General features: G+C 32.8%; 2 protein-coding genes across 2 annotated transcripts; both read left to right on the forward strand.

Moving 5' to 3' along the window:
* The first annotated feature begins 8616 nt into the window (after positions 1–8616).
* Positions 8617–11844, forward strand: npvf (neuropeptide VF precursor). Its single transcript, XM_051136044.1, has 3 exons — positions 8617–8751; positions 10565–10947; positions 11362–11844. Exons 1-3 carry the CDS (start codon positions 8617–8619, stop codon positions 11444–11446), a joined length of 603 nt encoding a protein of 200 aa, XP_050992001.1. The 3' UTR covers positions 11447–11844.
* Positions 11845–14550: 2706 nt separating this feature from the next.
* Positions 14551–15154, forward strand: LOC127181365 (cytochrome c). The gene is made up of 2 exons (XM_051136045.1): positions 14551–14736; positions 14942–15154. Exons 1-2 carry the CDS (start codon positions 14565–14567, stop codon positions 15091–15093), a joined length of 324 nt encoding a protein of 107 aa, XP_050992002.1. The 5' UTR covers positions 14551–14564; the 3' UTR covers positions 15094–15154.
* Positions 15155–19249: the final 4095 nt, after the last annotated feature.

The following is a 19249-nucleotide window of genomic DNA, read 5'->3' on the forward strand; positions in this document are numbered from 1 at the left end:
CAATAATTTTCAACACAGTAGCAGAGGTTTTCATTCGAGCATTTGGCAGGTGGCAACAGCTGAGATTGTACCTATCAACACCTTGATGTTATCGCTATACAGTGGGAAAATGCCATAGACAGTTGACTGCACAGCCCAAGCAAACACATACTTATACAGGGATCCATGGGATTTGATTTAGCGGTCTGGTCTAGGTAGTCTAGTGCATGTAGGATTGACGATGGAAAGTCTGGCTGTCAAGAACAAAATGTAATAATAACAGTGGAGACTTAGTGTTTGAGAATTAGAGGATCAAAGCATTAGAGACTTGAGGGCAGACGTACTTCTAAAATTATGTGTGTGTGTGAGAGAGAGAGACAGAGAGAAAGAATGAGAGAGAAGAGTTATTTGTTTTGCCTCCTCAGAACTTAAAAAACGTACATACACACTACTGTTCAAAGATTTGGGGTCTGCAAGATTTTTTATGCTTTGGAATATTTATGTGATCAAAAATGTTATTTCTCCATTTAAATATATATATTAAAATGTAGTTTATTCCTGTAATGGTAAAGCTTAATTTTCAGCAGTCATTACTTTAGTCTTAAGTCTCACACAATCCTTCAGAAATCTTCCATTCTAACATGCTTAAAATTTATAACAATATTTACTTTTTTGTGAAAACTGTGATACATTTTTGTTTAGGATTCTTTTGAACAGAAAGTTCAAAAGAGTAGCATTTACTTAAAATAGGAATATTTTGTTACAATAAAAATGTCACACTTTATCAATTTGGGGTTTTGCTGGATAAAAGTATTCATTTCTTGAATAAAAAGTCTGACCCCAAACTTTCGAATGGTAGTGTATATACTGCAAAAAGCATGAAATAAGTCAATGAAGTTAAAAATATATATTATATAAATATATTTATATAAAAATAAATTATTTTAATTAAAATTAAATATTAAATTGATATTAAAATATACATACATACCCCAGATGAATCCTCAGTGGATTTTGACAAAGACTTAATGTGAAGGAAAGGGAATTTAGTTACTCTAAATCAACTCAAAAGGGAAAGAAAAGGGAAAATATCTTTCTATTTTTACTATTAAAAGATGAGTTGAAGCACACACACACACACACACACACACACACACACAAAACTTTTGCTATTTAAAAGCATAAATATTACAAATAAATATTTCAGTAGCAGTTTACAAGGTTTTTTCTGTTATAGGTTAATGTTGATTTATAAATATATAGTAAAATCATGTTTTTTCTTATAATGCATAAAGCAAGTTACTTTATATATGTAATAAATATATATAATAAAATTTGTAGTCTATGTAATTAACCAAGCATAATAAACGTTGTAAAAATGTTTTATAATTATTTTATGTTAGCTTTTACTTTAATTAATGTTAAACCTTATTGTAAATTGTCAGCATTTCTTTCATAACAACATTATTCCTTTATGCCAACAGTTTCTCTCATTTTAATAAATATAAATAATTTAATAAATATTTTTAAATGTAATTTATTCCTGTAATGGCAAAGCTGAATTTTCAGCAGCCATTATTCTAGTCACACAGTCCTTCAAAAATCATTTATTCTAACATGCTTAATATTTATTTAGTTAGTTATATTTATTTTTTATATATTATTTTTTTTTTATAATTTTGTGTGTGTGTGTGTGTGTGTGTGTGTGTGTGTAAAACTGTGATACATTTTTTTGTTTAGTATTCTTTGATCAACATAAAGTTCAAAACAGCATTTATTTAAAATATAAATCTTTTGTAAAAAATAAAAATGACTTTCCTGTCACTCTTAATCAGTTTGGGTTTTTGCTGGATAAAAGTATTAATTTCTTAAATGTGACCCTGCACCACAAAACCAGTCTTAAGTAGCACGGGTATATTTGTAGCAATAGCCAAAAATACACTGTATGGGTCAAAATTATCAATTTTTTATGCCAAAATCATTAGGATATTAAGATCATGTTCCATAAAGATATTATGTAAATTTTCTACCGTAAATACATAAAAACTTAATTTTTGTAATTTGTAATTTACTAATTTGCATTGCTAACAACATCATTTGGACAACTTTAAAGGTGATTTTCTCAATATTTAGATTTTTTTTTGCAACCTCACATACCAGATATTCAAATAGTTGTATCTCGGCCAAATATTGTCCTATACTAACAAACCATACATCAGTGGAAAGCTTATTTGTTCAACTTTTAGATTTAAAAAATTGACTCTTATGACAGGTTTTGTGGTCCAGGGTCACAAAAAAAAATCTTACTGACCCTGAACTTTCGAATGTTAGCGTATATACTACAAAAAGGATGAAATAAGTAAACTAAGTTAACATAATAAAAAAATTATGTATTTGATTAAAATTAAATATTAAATTGATATTAAAATATATAAAATATAAAACACAAAAATTCAAAACCCTTATAAAATATTCTAACGTTTTTTGTACCTCACTCTCATGAACTTTAAGAGACATTTTAACCATTTAGGGTGTGTTGTTCTCTTTTCACGCATTAGTCAGCGAGAGTTCTAATTACATCTCATGTTCATGGATAATTTGCATCTCTATTATCAAATGTCTTTCACGGCTTTTACACAGTCTACTGGAGCCAAGAGCAGCACAGCGTTATGTACTGCTTATCCTCAACCATGTCTTTGTTTGACAAGCGCTGCGCTTTAATCAAGTAGGAGGGTAACCTCAAACAGCCCGCATTATCCTTTTTCCGTACAGTCTTTTAATCGCGTTTTCCCTGAAATAGTTACTTTTAGGCCTACCATTATAGTGAAGTGTTCACATTATAATTTATAAAATCACTATACAAGTAACTGTAACCTGAACAACATGCAGAAAAGAGTATCTGTATCTATAGTAATATTAACGTTTTGTATGTTGAATTGAATATTGTGAGAGTTGTAGCTATAAGGAGGCGGCGAATGTCGACAATAGTATATTCATGTCCAGTATTGACAGTGGGGGTTGCTCAAGCCGTCACCTTCAGGCAAAGCACAGAGGTCATAGTTCAGTTTCGTAGAAAGGTTAACGGTCACCCACTCCTCCCACACTGACTGCACTTTTCTCTGGCCATCATGCCAGGCCTCGACCCCATCACCGCCATCAGCCACATCTTAGGAATCTGCCGGGAGAGGAGACTAGAGGTCAAAGTTCAAGACCCAATGTGGGCGGAGTCACACAATCGTTCCATTTCTCTCTCTTTTATACATTTTTAAAATACGTATTGCACTGAAGCCCTGAAGTTCAAAGCTACAGATGCCAGTGTCTGATAAAGCCACTGCGTATAGCATGTACGTAAATAGTAGCATGCTAAAACACATGTGCGAACACACCCCTCCTCTGTCATTAAGGGCCATTTTCTACGCTTCCTGATCCTTCATCAGCGCCTTCCGCTTCATTCCTGATTGGCAGAAACATGCTGACCTCGGCAGACATCTGATTGGACGACCTTAAGGTCTTGTGGTAGCGGTCTACACCCCTTGTCTGAGTGTCTAGAGTGGATGTTTGTTCAGGTCTTTGATCGGCTAGAGCTGACAGGATGGGGAAAAGATACAAAGGACTGGTTAGATGAAGTCTGAATAAACTGTAAGCATTCACATTTTTGGTCTACATCCTCTGAGCATCTAAATAAAACATCCACATTATTATTTTAATAGCTGATGAATAGCACATTGAGATGAAAAACAAAGCCAACGGATGCCTTGCAACATTTTTGTCCATTTGAGTAAAGCTTATTTCAAGAAAGTATGTTTTTCATTCATTTTGTGTATAGTATAGAAACAATAGTTTATCTTGGTGTCAATAAAAGCCACAAAGGTATAACAGCATAACAGCACTCCAGATATGACAAATAATATTATTGTGTGTGTTTGTATTTAAGTATAACTAAGTATATAGTAGAAATATATTACATTTTTAAATTGGATTTATCTCGTAATATCAACAGCTGACAGTTTGCAATGAGACAGATTTGTGATTTGCATTCTCTCTTATGTTATAATGCCGCACTGCCCCCTGCTGGACAGGATATGTAGTGGCCTTCATAGAAGAAGTGTCTAATTCATGTACCATATCGATATTAAGCATGTCATAATAGATTATTTGGTTTAAAATACATTCATTTAAATCAGTTTTTGAACAGTAAGATTTTTAATGTTTTTAAAGAAGTTTCTTCTGCTCACCAAGCCTGCATTTATTTGATCCAAAGTGCAGCAAAACAGTAAAAAATTTAAATATTTTTACTATTTAAAATAACTGTTTTCTATTTGAATATATTATAAAATGTAATTTATTCCTGTGATTTCAAAGCTGAATTTTTAGCATTATTACTCCAGTCACATGATCCTTCAGAAATCATATGTTATATATAATATTCTGATTTGCTGCTCAAAAAACTTAGTAGTAGTAGTAGTAGTATGTTGAAAACAGCTGAGTAAAATTTGTCAGGTTTCTTTGATGAATAGAAAGTTCAGAAGAACAGCATTTATCTGAAATAGAAACCTTGTGTAACATTATAAATGTCTTTATCATCACTTTTGATCAATTTAAAGCACTAAATAAAATCAAATAAAATAAAACATGCTGTATAATGTTACAAAAGTTTTTTATTTCAGATAAATGCTGATCTTCGGATTTTTCTTTTCATATATGTATCAATAATAATACAAGATGTTTCTTGTACAGTAAATCAGCATATTAGAGTGATTTCTGAAGGATTATGTAACACTGAAGACTGGAGTAATGATGTTAAAAATGTAGCTTTGATCCCAGGAATAAATTACATTTTAAAATATATTCAAATAGAAAACAGTTATTTTAAATAGTAAAAATATTTCATAATTTAAAAAATAAATGCAGGCTTGGTGAGCAGAAGAGACTAAAACATTAAAAATTTTACTGTTCAAAAACTTTTGACTGGAATAGAATATTGAGATTTATGGTAATTAACACTAATCAACACTAATTACTGTCAGACTTTTAAAATACTTTATCACTTGAATTAAGATTATAATAATTTAATTTTAAAGCACAGCCACCAGACTTTAGCACCTCTTTTTACTTTAAGGTTAAATACTTATTTAAAATCATAGCAAGATTTAAGGTTTAATAGCTATGATACTGTTTTTGAAATCAAATTTTTGCATATATGACAGGGAAAAAACTGTTAATTTAAAAAATAAAGCTTATACACAAACCCAAATAGGGAATAAAACAGTTATCAAATAAACGTGTCCTAATTGTTAACATTTTCATAAGTAACTGTAATTGGACGGGTTTTTTTTCCTCAGTAACTGTACCAGATTACAGTTACGTTTATTTTGTAATTAAATTACGCAATTTTGTTACATGTCACCAGTTACAACAGACATCATACAAACATATGTTTTATGCACATCTACAACTAACACTGTTGGGAAGGTTACTTTGAAAATGTAATAGGTTACAGATAACAGGTTACAAGTTACCCTATAAAATATAATGAGAAGTGTAACTATTTCAATTACTTAATTAAAGTAATGTATCTGATTACATTTTTATTACTTTTCTAAATTTCTGATGAATGTTTTCAACTGTTATTCATTTTTTAAACATTTAAACCAGACAGCATTAACCTTACAGTATAGCACTCAACACTGATTACTGTCAAACAAAATCCTTCATCACTGAAATTAAGATTATAATCATTTAATTTTAAAGCACAGCCACCACAAAATCAGAGTTTAACACCTTTTTGAGGTTAAATACAGATTTTAAAACATAAGATATCAAAATGTTACACAAATCCAAATCGGAAATAAAACAGATATTGAATGAACGTGTCCTGTTTTGTGTCCTAAACTCCTGAAGCATTGCTGTCTCATATTTTAGAGCAGCCAGTGCAATTTTGGAAAGAAATAATCTTTATGTGTGTAAAAATATTTAGATGTAACCAGTGTTGGGGAAAGTTACTTTTAAAAATAATGCATTACAATTTTGCGTCACTCCCTGAAAAAGTAACTAATTATGTTACTTGGTTACTTTTTATGGAAAGTAATTTGTTACGTTACTTTTGCATTACTTTAAATCTGGCAGGGCTTGCTTCTTTGTTTTTAATATAAAACAATTTTAATGTAAAAGCTCTTTTACACCAAAAGTGAAATGAATTCACCTCAGGCAGAAAGAAAAGTACATTTATGCAGGACATCACTCTTCAGCTATAAAAAAAAATGAAGCACAAATGTTAGTTTATCTAAAGTAATTTTTACTTATTAGTATGGTTGAATTGCATCATCAGAATTCTGATTCTGATTCTGAAGGTCGCCAGCAAAGACGCACTGGTAAATAAAATGAGATTAAATACATAAAGAATATTTGTTTTATTTAACACATTTAATTATGGCAGTTTTGCGTCATATTCTGAGTTTGCATTTCACAGTTTTAATTCATTTTGAGGAATACTGAATCTGTTTTTTGTGAGTGAGATGAATTAATGCATGTTCACATTTAGTCTAGAATACAGTAACATCATGTTTACTCCCAATTTCCCAACAGGAGACTTGTCAATCAATAAATGGGGAAAAAAAGTAACTGGCATTACGTATTTGAAAAAGTAACTCAGATATTTTCTTAGAAATTCAAAAATAATGCGTTACTTTACTAGTTACTTGAAAAAAAGTAATATCATTACTTGTAATGCATTACCCCCAACACTTTGGCTGCGTCCGAAAGCTCTAAAATGCAGCCTTCGGAGGCAGCATTCCAAGGCAGGAAGGCATCAAGGCACGTCCGAATCCAAATTCTGCTTCACGTTTGCACTTTTGAACAATAAATAAAATCAATATTATAGTATCTAAATATTTGTTTAGTTATCATCAAAACTCTATTTTGATGTAGATAATTAAACCATTACGCTGCCTCAGAAGCCTGTCCGAAATCAGTTTTCATCAAATCATCCTTTTCACAAGCCTGTGGTGATGCTTTTCAACGGTCATTATCATCATAAATCCGTTAAAGTTTTTTATATTTTGATTTTTAAAAATATGTATGTACATTTATAACGCTATACTTTGTATTATATCACCTTTTCATCAAGTTACAAAAAAACTAGTTAACGCTATGCGAGGGTGTCTATGGGAGGGAGGGTAAATTTGACATTGTTTTCACTTCTGACTGCCGACATCAGTCTAGCTCAATTTTTTCCTTTGATTGAAAGTCGTGAAAACACTATCGTGTAATTTTTCTTTTGCTATTTGAGCAAATGAGAATACAAAAAATATATTTGTGGTACTCTCCCATTCACTGCTCTCGGATTTTACCCAACTATGACGACTTCCGTTATGAGAAACCCGGAAATGTGAGAAAGGTCCATTTACATTTTCATAAGTAACTGTTAATTTCACATTTTTTATCAGTAACTGTAACAGATTACAGTTACATTTATTTTGTAATTAAATTACGTAATTCTGTTACATTTACCTAGTTACTCCCCAACACTAGTTACTCTGCTAATAGACATCATACAAAAATATGTGCTTTATGCACATCTACAACTAATTATAGCCAATGATCATTCATGTTCTTTTTAAGTAGCTGGAGACATATCTGAAGCAAGGAATCTTAGAAATACCCCATTTAAACATTTTAAAAATTTTTTTACATTTATGTCCTTTATATTCATTTTTACATGTAAGTGCATCTTTTAGATATATGATGATGATTAACACTTTTCCCAAGCAGTACTGATCACCAAATTAATATGCCATCCCTCGCTGCCATTGATCCGCATGACACTGATGTCAATTAGTAAATATTCTTTGATGGAATAAAATACCAGACCATTGATGAAATACCAGCGTGACTCTGTGGCCTACATCACCTCATCCAGACATTTCCAGCATGTCAATTTCCTATTCATGCTCGTGTGTCATGCATCTTTTATGTGGAAAAACATCAGGCCATTTTTACTTACTCCAGCCTGAATGTGGTGGTAATTGAGGTCTCAGCGAACTGCACAATGAACTGATTTAAACTATTGTGACGTGGAATGCTTCTCTGGTTAATTTGGAGCGAGTCCTCTAAAGGTTTTGTTTAGCATGTGAATGCATATTATTGACTGGTCATATAGGATGGAATAGGGTGCGCATTTCCTGGAGATTGTTTTACATGCTCGTTGTTTTGCCTTCATCTGATTCCCTAAATGAGTGGAAAAAATCAGTTTGTTAGCTATAATTCCTCAGTAGTGCATCAATATTTCAAGGCCATCCACCACATTAAGTGTTTAATTTTCAAATTTATTTTTTAGAAATTTAGTCCACTTTAGATTTAGAAAAAAGTCCAATCTTTAGCTTCTGGCCTATGTTAAGAAGCCTAAGGCACCTTTGATAAGGACTTCTGCTTCTCTTTCAGCTGGACCTGTCACTGTTGCTATGAAACACTCAAAAAGGTCATTAGTGATGAATGAAGGTGGGTGCTGTGTGTTAATATATTAAGTATGCAATGCTGTGAATGCATTATAAGGAATGTCTTTGTGAATATGTTTGTGTGCACATGGTCAAATGTATAAAAACCCTACGCTGTGCTTGGAGTTCAGTGAACGATTGTAAGATGTCCTACTTCACTCTTCTCTTTTCAGCCCTCAGCATCCTAAGCAGCTTCATGCTGAGGGAGGTTACGGCTTTCACACTGCCACTTCCTGATGACAGCGATCCTGAGAGATCTACGTGGGGACAGTTTCCTGAAGTAAGTGCTTTATACTCTTTCTTTTTATTCACTTCCTTTAGTACTTTGGGTTGGAATATACAGCATGTGCAGAACTGCGGTCATAGTCATAGCCTAAAACATAATATGTCATTTAAATATTATATCATTTATAATATATCATTTTTAATTCTTATTTCAATTAAAATGATGATGATGATTTCTGTTGTCTTTATCGTTGATCTAAGTCTTCATATCTAATAGTATTGACTAAACTTAATTACATTAGGTTGCAACATGTCATGAAATATTATAACTTGTAATATTTGATTTTTTTAAATTAAAATGATTATTATTATTGTTGTTATCTTTATCTTTAATGTAAGTCTTCATATCTAATAGTATTGAATAAACCTGATTACATTAGGTTGCACCATATCATTGTGAAATAATATAATATTATATATTATATTGAAATTTGAAGTATATAAAATTTTGTAAGTTAAAATGATGATGATAATTATTGTTGTTGTTTTATCTTTGATCTTGCATATAGTACTGAATAGACTTGATAACATTAGGTTGCACTATGTCAACATAACATAACATAACATAATTGCTAATATTTCATTTTTAATTTTTTATTGTTGGTGTCTTTATATGTAATATTATTGAATAATCTTTTATTCTTTTTTTACTTTAAGTTGGATCATGTCATTAAAAAGTTTTATAATGTATAATTTTTAATTGTTATTTTTATTACAATTATTACAATTTTATATATGTGTGTGTGACCATGGACCATAAAACCAGTCAACCAGGGTCAATTTTTTTAAATTGTGATTTATACATCATCTGAAATCTGAATAAAAAAATCTGGAATCTGAAGGTGGAAAAAATCTAAATATTGAGAAAATCGCTCAATAGTTGTCAAAATGAAGTTCTTAGCAAAAATTAATTTTTGATATATTTATGGTAGGAAATGTAAAAAATATCTTCATGGAACATGATCTTTACTTAATATACCAATGATTTTTGGCATAAAAGAAAAATCGCTAATTTTGATCTATACAATGTTTTGTTGGCTATTGCTACAAATATATCTGTGCTACTTATGACTGGTTTTGTGGTCCAGGGTCATATATATATATATATATATATATATATATATACATAGAGGGAGAGAGAGAGAGAGAGAGAGAGAGAGAGAGAGATACATTTTATGCTAATTTAAAATTTTTACTTTGATTAAATTTTGTTCATTATTATTGTTGTTATAGTTGTCTTTTAGCTGCATCTTTATATTGTGTCTAGTATTACTGAATAAACATGATTACATTAGGTTGCACCAAATAAAAAAAAATGTAAGGGTCAAAGCAAGCAGAAATATTAATTAAAATATTAAGGTATTTATCACATTTTCACTTTTTACAGTGTAAAAAGAAAAGCAAAGTTATTAGAAATGTGAAGAATTGTAGGACCAGCTACCGTTCGTACTTTCTGTACTTCTGCTTTGTATTTTAAAGTTGATTTTATAAAGGCAAATTAAAACATAATAACAATAACAATTCATAGAATAATAGTAATTAAAAATTTGAACAAAAAAAATAGTGAATGCAACTTCTTAGTTTGAAACTGACATCAGTGAGTAGTGTATCATTACATTTATTTATTTAGTTGTTTATTTAACAGGGACAATGCAGAATAACATTACAGATGCTCTCCATACAGGCTTCTAGCCTATGGTTAATTTGCAGCCCCAGTCCCTGGTTAGGCTTTTAAAAAACAATTAAAAAAAACATTCTCAGTCCATTGATCACTAAATCTGCTGATTTTCACCATTTCTTCTTCAAAGAATGCTCAAGAGATTCCCCGGAGTCTGCAAATAGAAGACTTTACTCTTCATGTAGCCCCAACCAGTGCCCGTGTGCGCTCTCCCACCATCCTGCGACTTCGACCCAACGTATCAGTAGCAACAAATCCATTACTCCTGAAAGCCCACCTCCCCATTCGCTTTGGGCGGGATTCGCAGATGACCCCAAGGGAGCGCGCTTCTAAGTCCAACATCAACCTCCCTCAACGCTTCGGCCGGTCCTGCAATATGTGTGCACGGTCAGCGAACGGACCCTCGGCCACCCTCCCGCAAAGGTTTGGGAGGAGGAACAAGTTTGCTTTAGACCCTCTCCGTGCACTGGATCTCTACACACGCACACCTGAATCACCATTTCCACAAGAAAAGTAAACTTGAATATCTCTGGTATCAACTGTTATGGGTATTGTTTTCATATGCAGGGTTGCCAGGTTTTCACAACAAAATTTGCCCAGTTGCTACTCAAAACTAGCCCAAAAAACTAGCATTTTGAGGGGGGGGCCCATTAAAAATCATGTTCTGGGAGTAAAATACACATTTTTAACAGAGTTCCCCTGCTAAAGTTTGCATTCCAGAGGCTAAATATTACTACATTTGAGTCATTTTAAACCACGAACATGAAAAACAACCTGCTGCAACAGATAAAGTAGCCCAATTCCATGGGAAAACCACGGACTTGGCAAATTATAATTAATTATATATTTTTTAGATATAATTTGTATATTTAATGTATTAATTTAATGGAATTTCTAACAAATTGTTTTATTTGATTTCTCACGCAGGACTCAAGTCCAAGACTACATCTTTGAAAGAGTAGAAGACTCCGAAGAAACTGTAAAGAACACAGACTACACAGCTTTAGACTAATAAAGTCAAAAACAACAGCTGTTTATGACAAATGTTTTGTTCACCACTTTTATGAATTTCCTACTCTCTTCATGCATTTACATCTGTACTTGTCTGCTTGTAAATTGAGTAAATTATGAAAAACACTATACTGGTGACAGTGTGTTCTTATTATTGATATATGCGTTTCAAAAGAGATATGTTTCGTTGTGATGCCATAGAAGAACCATTTTTGTTACTCAAAGAGCCTTTCACTCATCAGTTGCTAAAAGAATAATTTTATTAATCTAAAGAACATTTTCCACTATAAAAACGTTTTATGCAAGGGAAAGGTTCCATTGATGGTAAAAGTTCTTCAAGGAGCCATTGATGCTAATAAAGCACAATTATTTTTAAGATATCGGAACAATGTTCATTTCGTTCCTGCATAAAAAGAGCCACTCTTTCACTTGCAAATGCATTCTGCACTACATTGCTTAATGAGGTTGAGTTTATAAATACGCTCTTTAATTAACTGGAATGTTTCATGTTTATCCTCTACAAGATGGCCTGCTACAGGTTGCTGAGAAACAGTGAAACATGGCATTTGCAATATATGATTTGCCAAACACACACACACCTCTAACCAAGAATAATGATATAAGAAGATATCATCCCTCTATGTTTAGCTTTAAGGTCTTATTTAAGTTTTCAACCAGGAGGCGATTCAACCTTCCCCTTGGACAGCGATTTCAACCTGCAGGGAACAAATTACATGAAAGAGAGCTGTTCGCAAATATCAAAACCATTCCTTGCTCTCAGTTTTTCGGCCTCCAGGAATCATCCTGTGACATAGATATCCATCACTAGTTTCACAAAACCTCATGAGGTGATGCTTTACACAACATACATGCATCTTGCTATAATGACATTTAAACAATCTGAACAAAATAGGCCTTCATTATATCCAAAAGCATCGAACTGCATGAGTGATGGTACAAAAATATAAACTGGGTAGCAAATGAGCAATTATTAGTCTTTTCTTTATAACAAACAGATTACAAACATACACTTACTTGGGTGTTACAAGCACAATAGTTAATATGCTCTAAAATAATGGTATTGCACTTACTTTGAATAATTAAAAAAAAAAAATCACTGAGAAATTATTGAAATGAATTAAAGTAAAATGCACAAATAAGAAAAAAATGACAAGTAACACTTTGAATTAAACATGAAACTTTTCCTCCCACATCAAAAAGAGCGATAACAAGTTTACATCCTGTTACAAATAACAAAACAGATAAATCACATTTTTGTTACTGATAGATGAGCCCCCAAATTCAGAGACTGAAATATTAGGTCTATTGTAAAATGCACTACAACATCTTTGTCTTATTTATAATTTCGAAAAATCATTTTTACATATGTAATAAAATCCTATCTATGCTCCTAAAGTACATCTGAAAGTATAATTATATTTAGATTTTCCACCATGGTAAGGAAGATTTTGAGGAAGTATTTAAAAAAAAAAAGGTATCAATTGAACAGAAACTAAAAAGTTGATGGGTGAAAGGTGCTGGCAGTTAGCCACGGCATTGAAATGAGTGAAATGTTTCTGATTTGACAAATGGTAACATGAGCAAAACTGTTCATAGCGCAGTAAAGGTGGGTACAAATATTCATTTAAAATGCTATAGAATTCGCTGCTATAGAATGGTATAGAAACACTGTTGAAACAGCGTTGAAACGTTTAGTGCTGAACTGTTGAAAACTCAACAGACACATAACCAAACATCAATGGTGAAATATGGTTGAAACCGTGTCAGTTGTTGTTTCAGCATTGAAACAATGGTGAAATACTGTTTCAAATATTAAATGCATTTCATTTAAGACAGGGTTTTTCCTGCAGAGAATTTCAAGGTGACTCTCTCTGTCAAATTTAGTTCCACCTTTGGCTGTCAGCAAAGCTCAGAATGGCGGTCACATGTTCCTGTAACGCTTCACCACCAACATGATTTCTGTTGTAGGTTCCACTCTCAAACTCTTTTACCTTTTTCCACTGCGCAAATATACAAATATCTTGTAATGAGAGATTTGTAAACCTGTTTTCACAGAAACTAGAGTTTTCCACCAAAATAAAAGATCAACTGGTTTCTATCAAAAAAGTACAAGGGTTTCTCTTGCAAGTGCAGCAAAAATATGCATGTTATTGTACAAAAAATCTTTTTTGAGTCTTTAAAATATTGTATTTGGATTGTTCTTCTACAGGTTTTTAACAATACATCCAAGCAAAAACACTGCAAGCTTTTTCATATGTTTTATACAGTATAGGTTTCCAAAATAAAACTTGTTTTACAATATTGAGTATGTGATAGTTTATTGAAGTTGATTGTAAAGCCATTGCTACCAGTCATTTGATTTTTAACTTTTCTGTTAGTAGTGTTGATCTAAATGCAAACTAGGTTTTATTTGAAGGTACAGTTACAGTACAGGTATCGTGTATTCACACTTGTTGAAATGTAAGACGGTGAAACAACGTCGCATTATCAACGTCGATTCAATTTGCAAAATCCACACCTAATTTAACGTTAATCCATCGTCTACAGAAAGACTTTAATTCACCCATTCTGAAGGTAAGACAGTTAAACAACATTGCGATTTTAAAGGTGAATCGACGTCACAATATCAGCTTTGATTAAATTTGCAAAATCGAAACCTAATTCAACCATGGTACCTGATGTTGTTGCACCGGTGAATCAACGTTGAAATGCCAGCTGGGAATATACCTACATTGCAATTACTATACAACTAATTTGGTTACGGTATCGAGTAAGATAACTTCTAAATGTTAATATCTAGCAATATTTTTGCGTTTACAGAACGAATGTATGGATTCGCATTTATGGATCTCGTATCCCGCGTTCATCTTAGACAGTTAACAGATTTACTGATGCAGCCTGAGTCTACATTTGCGTCCTCACAAAATACGGCAATACTATGGTACACTGATGATGTCAGATAGTACACTGGCACTTATTTTAACTAAGTGAATATTTTAAAAATAGGTTAATTTATGAAATTTCTCTAGACACATACCTATATCCTCTTTTTTTTTTTGTTTTTTTTTTTGCCAGATCCATCTGTCGTAAACATTAGAATGGGAGAAAACGTAGAAAAAGGAAAGAAGATCTTTGTTCAGAAATGCTCTCAGTGTCACACTGTTGAAGCTGGAGGCAAGCACAAAGTTGGTCCGAACCTAAATGGACTCTTTGGTCGCTTGACTGGCCAAGCACCTGGCTACCTTTTCACAGAGAGCACCGTAGAGAAGGGTGAGTGGTCACAGGTCCTGATAGTAGTTGCATAGAGATAATATTTTTTTATTATAAAAGTGAAAGTAAATGTTCATGCAAGGCAATGCTTTCAGTTTGAACTTATTTGTGACCACATATTGTATCCTGTCAGTGCAATATTTTAATTCAGTTTGCATTAAATTAACGAATAAAGCATACTTCAGCTTTGCTTTGGTTGATTTAGGTGTTGTTTGGAAGGAAGACACACTTATGGAGTTTTTAAGGAATCCTAAGAGGTACATTCCAGGGACCAAGATGATCTTTTCTGGAATCCAGAAGAATGAGGAAAGGATTAATCTGGTAGCATATTTGAGGAAATCCACATCATCCACTTAAAACATGTTTTCTCACAGTTTACTCGTATATTATTAATATTTTATTGAAGAAGTCCACTTCCAAAACAAAGATTTACATTTAATGTACTCACCCATTGTCATTCAAGTTGTTCAGTCGTAAAGAATCCAAAAAACTGACTGCTATGGTGCCCCGATTTTGAACTTCCAAAATGCAGTTTAAGTGCGGCTTCAAACGATCCCAAATGTGGTTGTAAACAATCCCAGCCGAGAAAGAAGGGTATTATCTAGTGTAACGATCGTTTATTTTCGTAAAAATAATACAATTTAAAATCCTTTTATTGTCAAACGCTAGTCTTGTCTTACTCTGTTTGGACTTTTTTTCCAGTTCATGACAGTTATTGTATGTCGTAAAAAACTCCCATCTCATGTTCTCCCTCAACTTCAAAATCACCGTATATCGCTGTTTTACTTTTTTTGTTAAGGGTGTTTGATCTTCTTTGCATTTTCACAAAGACTGGGTACTTCTGCAGCGATGTAGGATGATTTTGAAATGATTTTTGAAGTTGAGGGAGAAAATACAACTGGAGTTTTTCGACATACCCTAACTGTCTTGAGCCAGAATACACTGTAAAAAATAAAAAACACAATTTGTTGAGTCAGCTTAAACTAATTTGTTACCCTGCTGCCTTCAAATTTTAAGTTCAGTCAACTAAAATAAGTTTAGTCAACTTGAAATGTTAAGTTGTACTAAGTAAAAACTTAGATATTTGTGTTTGCTAAACTTAACAGATGGGTAAGTAAACCAGCTGCCTTAAAATTTTAAGTTGATTCAACTCAAATATCTAAGTTGTCACTTAGTATAATTTAACATTTCAAGTTGAATAAACGTGTTTTGAGTTGACTGAACTTAAAATTTTAAGGCAGCCAGGTTACAAATGATTTTAAATTGACAAATTGTTTTTTTACAGTGTACAGAGTTAAGGGAGAGCAAGACAAGACAAGCATTTGAGATTTAAAAGTATTTAAATTGTATTTTTTTAATGAAAATAACCAATCATTTCGTTAGATAAGACCTCGGCTGGGATCGTTTACAACCGCATTTGGGATTGTTTGAAGCCGCATTTAAACTGCATTTTGGAAGTTCAAAATCGGGGCACCATAGCAGTCCATTATATGGAGAAAAATCCCGAAATGTTTCCTCAAAAAACATAATTTCTTTACGACTGAAGAAAGAAAGACACGAACATCTTGGATGACAAGGGGGTGAGTAAATTATATGTGAATCTTTGTTTTGGAAGTGGACTTCTCCTTTAATAATAGTAATTGATGTCAAGCAAAACATATTAATCAATTAATTAATTAATTTGAATGTATTAGCATTAATAGATATCTTTATATGAATGAAAGACATCCCTTTCTGATTAAAGGGATAGTTCACCCAAAAATGAAAATTCTGTCATTAATTACTCACCCTTATGTCGTTCCAAACCCGTAAGACCTTCGTTCATTTTTAGAACACAAATTAAGATATTTTTAATGAAATCCAAGAGCTTTCTGACCCTGCACAGACAGCAACGCAACTACCACGTTCAAGGCCCAGAAAAGTAGTGAGGACATCTTTAAAATAGTCCATGTCACATCAGTGGTTCAACCATAATTGTATGAAAGTATGAGAATATTCTGTGTAAAAAGAAAACAAAAATAACGACTTTATTCAACAGTTTATTCTCTTCTGTTTCAGTCTTTGATGCATGTTCTCGAGGGTATACCACAACACATATGTGTGCATACCTGTGTGCTTGCAAACAAGGCACAGTGCATCCAGGTTCTTTATCAATCCTTACTACCTTTCTGGGCCTTGAATGTGGTAGTACCACTTCTGTCTATGCAGGGTCAGAAAGCTCTCGGATTTCATCAAAGATCTTCATTTGTGTCCTGAAAATGAACGAAGGTCTTATGGGTTTGAAACAAAATGAGTGTGAGTAATTAATAACACGGTTTTCATTTTTTGGATGAACTATCCCTTTAACTACTGCACCTAACAATTATCTAGTCCACCAGCAGAGTTCACTGTTTCCTAAGCAGTATTTCATGGTTTTTCTAACAGCTGCTCAGTGATTCTTAAATGAATCACATATTCATATTATGTAAATGTATTATATATGACAACTATCATACTCACATTTTATGACTTTTCACTGAATGCTTTGTATATTTATAAAACTTTAAGTTTAAAACTTGAGTATTCTTTTGATGTTTTATGTAATTTAGCTATCTAATAACATGCCACAAATTTGGCTATAAAGGCCTGGTTTCACAGACAGGGCTTAGACTAAACCAGGATTAGCCAATAGTTCAATTAAGACATTACAGTAACTTTTACAAATGTGCCTTAGAAAAAAAAAAAAAAACATTACTGTGTGCATCTTAAGACAAAACAAAGCCACCGATATATTTTAAGATCAGTCAGTGCAAGTTTCTTTCAGCTGAAACAGTTCAGACTTACATTTTAGTCTGGGACTAGTTTTAAGCCCTGCCTGTGAAACCAGGGGATAGTAACCTACTGTCAGCTGATGTATTGTGTTATATTGTATGTTAGTATTTTGTTATATTGTAGGCCTTTTTAGACAAAGAACTGGTGTCTAATCCAGTATGGGAAATATGAATGGAGATGTTTCTGGTCATTATGCAAATAAACCCAATTTAATCCTAATGAACTCATAATCTGTTAAGCATGAAGCAGTCATTTACACTTGCTGTATGTATCTGTTAAAATAATAGCAATATACACTGTGTGCAGAATTATTAGGCATGTTGATATTCTGGTCATATTTTTTTTCCAAACACATTTTACCAATTCCAAACCACATCAGTCTTAATAACTACTGTTAATTTTGTGTTTAATCATTTATATGTGATATATAATTGTCCATGAAGGCTGGAAGTGAAAAACTCCTTATATTCAGGTGTGCAGAATTATTAGGCATGTTTTCGTTTACAGCTAAAATGAGCCAAAAAAGAGATTTAACCCAGACTGAAAAGTCCAAATTATTAAATGCCCATGAGAAGAATGCAATACTAATGCATTACAAGAATTTGCAAAGTTAAGGCTTGACCATTGGACAGTGAAATGCTTGTTGAGTCTGCATGGTCAGAAAAAACAGGTGGAGAAGAAAAGATGCATGTTAACTGCAAAAGAATTAGGAATTAAGGTGAAGAATTAGGTGTGACACCATCAGGAACCGTTTCCAGTTCTCCAGCGCCACCATTTTCCAGAACTGCAACCTACCTGGAGTCTTCAGAAGTGCAATGTGTCAGGTTCTCAGAGACTTTGCTTGGTAAAAAATCCTAAAAAATGCCCCTGACTTAATAAGAATAACAAGCTGACGTCTTGTGAAATACATGAAGACAGTTTTTTTATATGCTTTAGAGACAGATAAGTTGAGAGTGACTCTTGAAGGACAAGCATCACATCCTCTTGTACCTCTGATTCAAGAATTTATCTTCTAAAATCTGGCAGTAAGTTTTGGGAGTTCATTTTAGTCCATCTCTGCAAGTCAGACTTTTCAGGATAAGAGACTAAACATGAACTCCCAAAACTTACTGCCAGATTTTGGAAGATAAATTCTTGAATCAGAGGCACAAGAGGATGTGATGCTTGTCCTTCAAGAGTCACTCTCAACTTATCTGTCTCTAAAGCATATAAAAAAAAACTGTCTTCATGTATTTCACAACACGTCAGCTTGTTATTCTTATTAAGTAAGGGGCATTTTTTAGGATTTTTTACCAAGCAAAGTCTCTGAGAACCTGACACATTGCACTTCTGAAGACTCCAGGTAGGTTGCAGTTCTGGAAAATGGTGGCGCTGGAGACTAAACGGTTCCTGATGGTGTCACACCTAATTCTTCACCTTAATTCCTAATTCTTTTGCAGTTAACATGCATCTTTTCTTCTCCACCTGTTTTTTCTGACCATGCAGACTCAACAAGCATTTCTCTGTCCAATGGTCAAGCCTTAACTTTGCAAATTCTTGTAATGCATTAGTATTGCATTCTTCTCATGGGCATTTAATAATTTGGACTTTTCAGTCTGGGTTAAATATCTTTTTTGGCTAATTTTAGCTGTAAACGAAAACATGCCTAATAATCCTGCACACCTGAATATAAGGAGTTTTTCACTTCCAGCCTTCACGGACA

The sequence above is a fragment of the Labeo rohita genome, chromosome 19, assembly GCF_022985175.1.
Source record: "Labeo rohita strain BAU-BD-2019 chromosome 19, IGBB_LRoh.1.0, whole genome shotgun sequence".
Classification (NCBI taxonomy): Eukaryota; Metazoa; Chordata; class Actinopteri; order Cypriniformes; family Cyprinidae; genus Labeo; species Labeo rohita.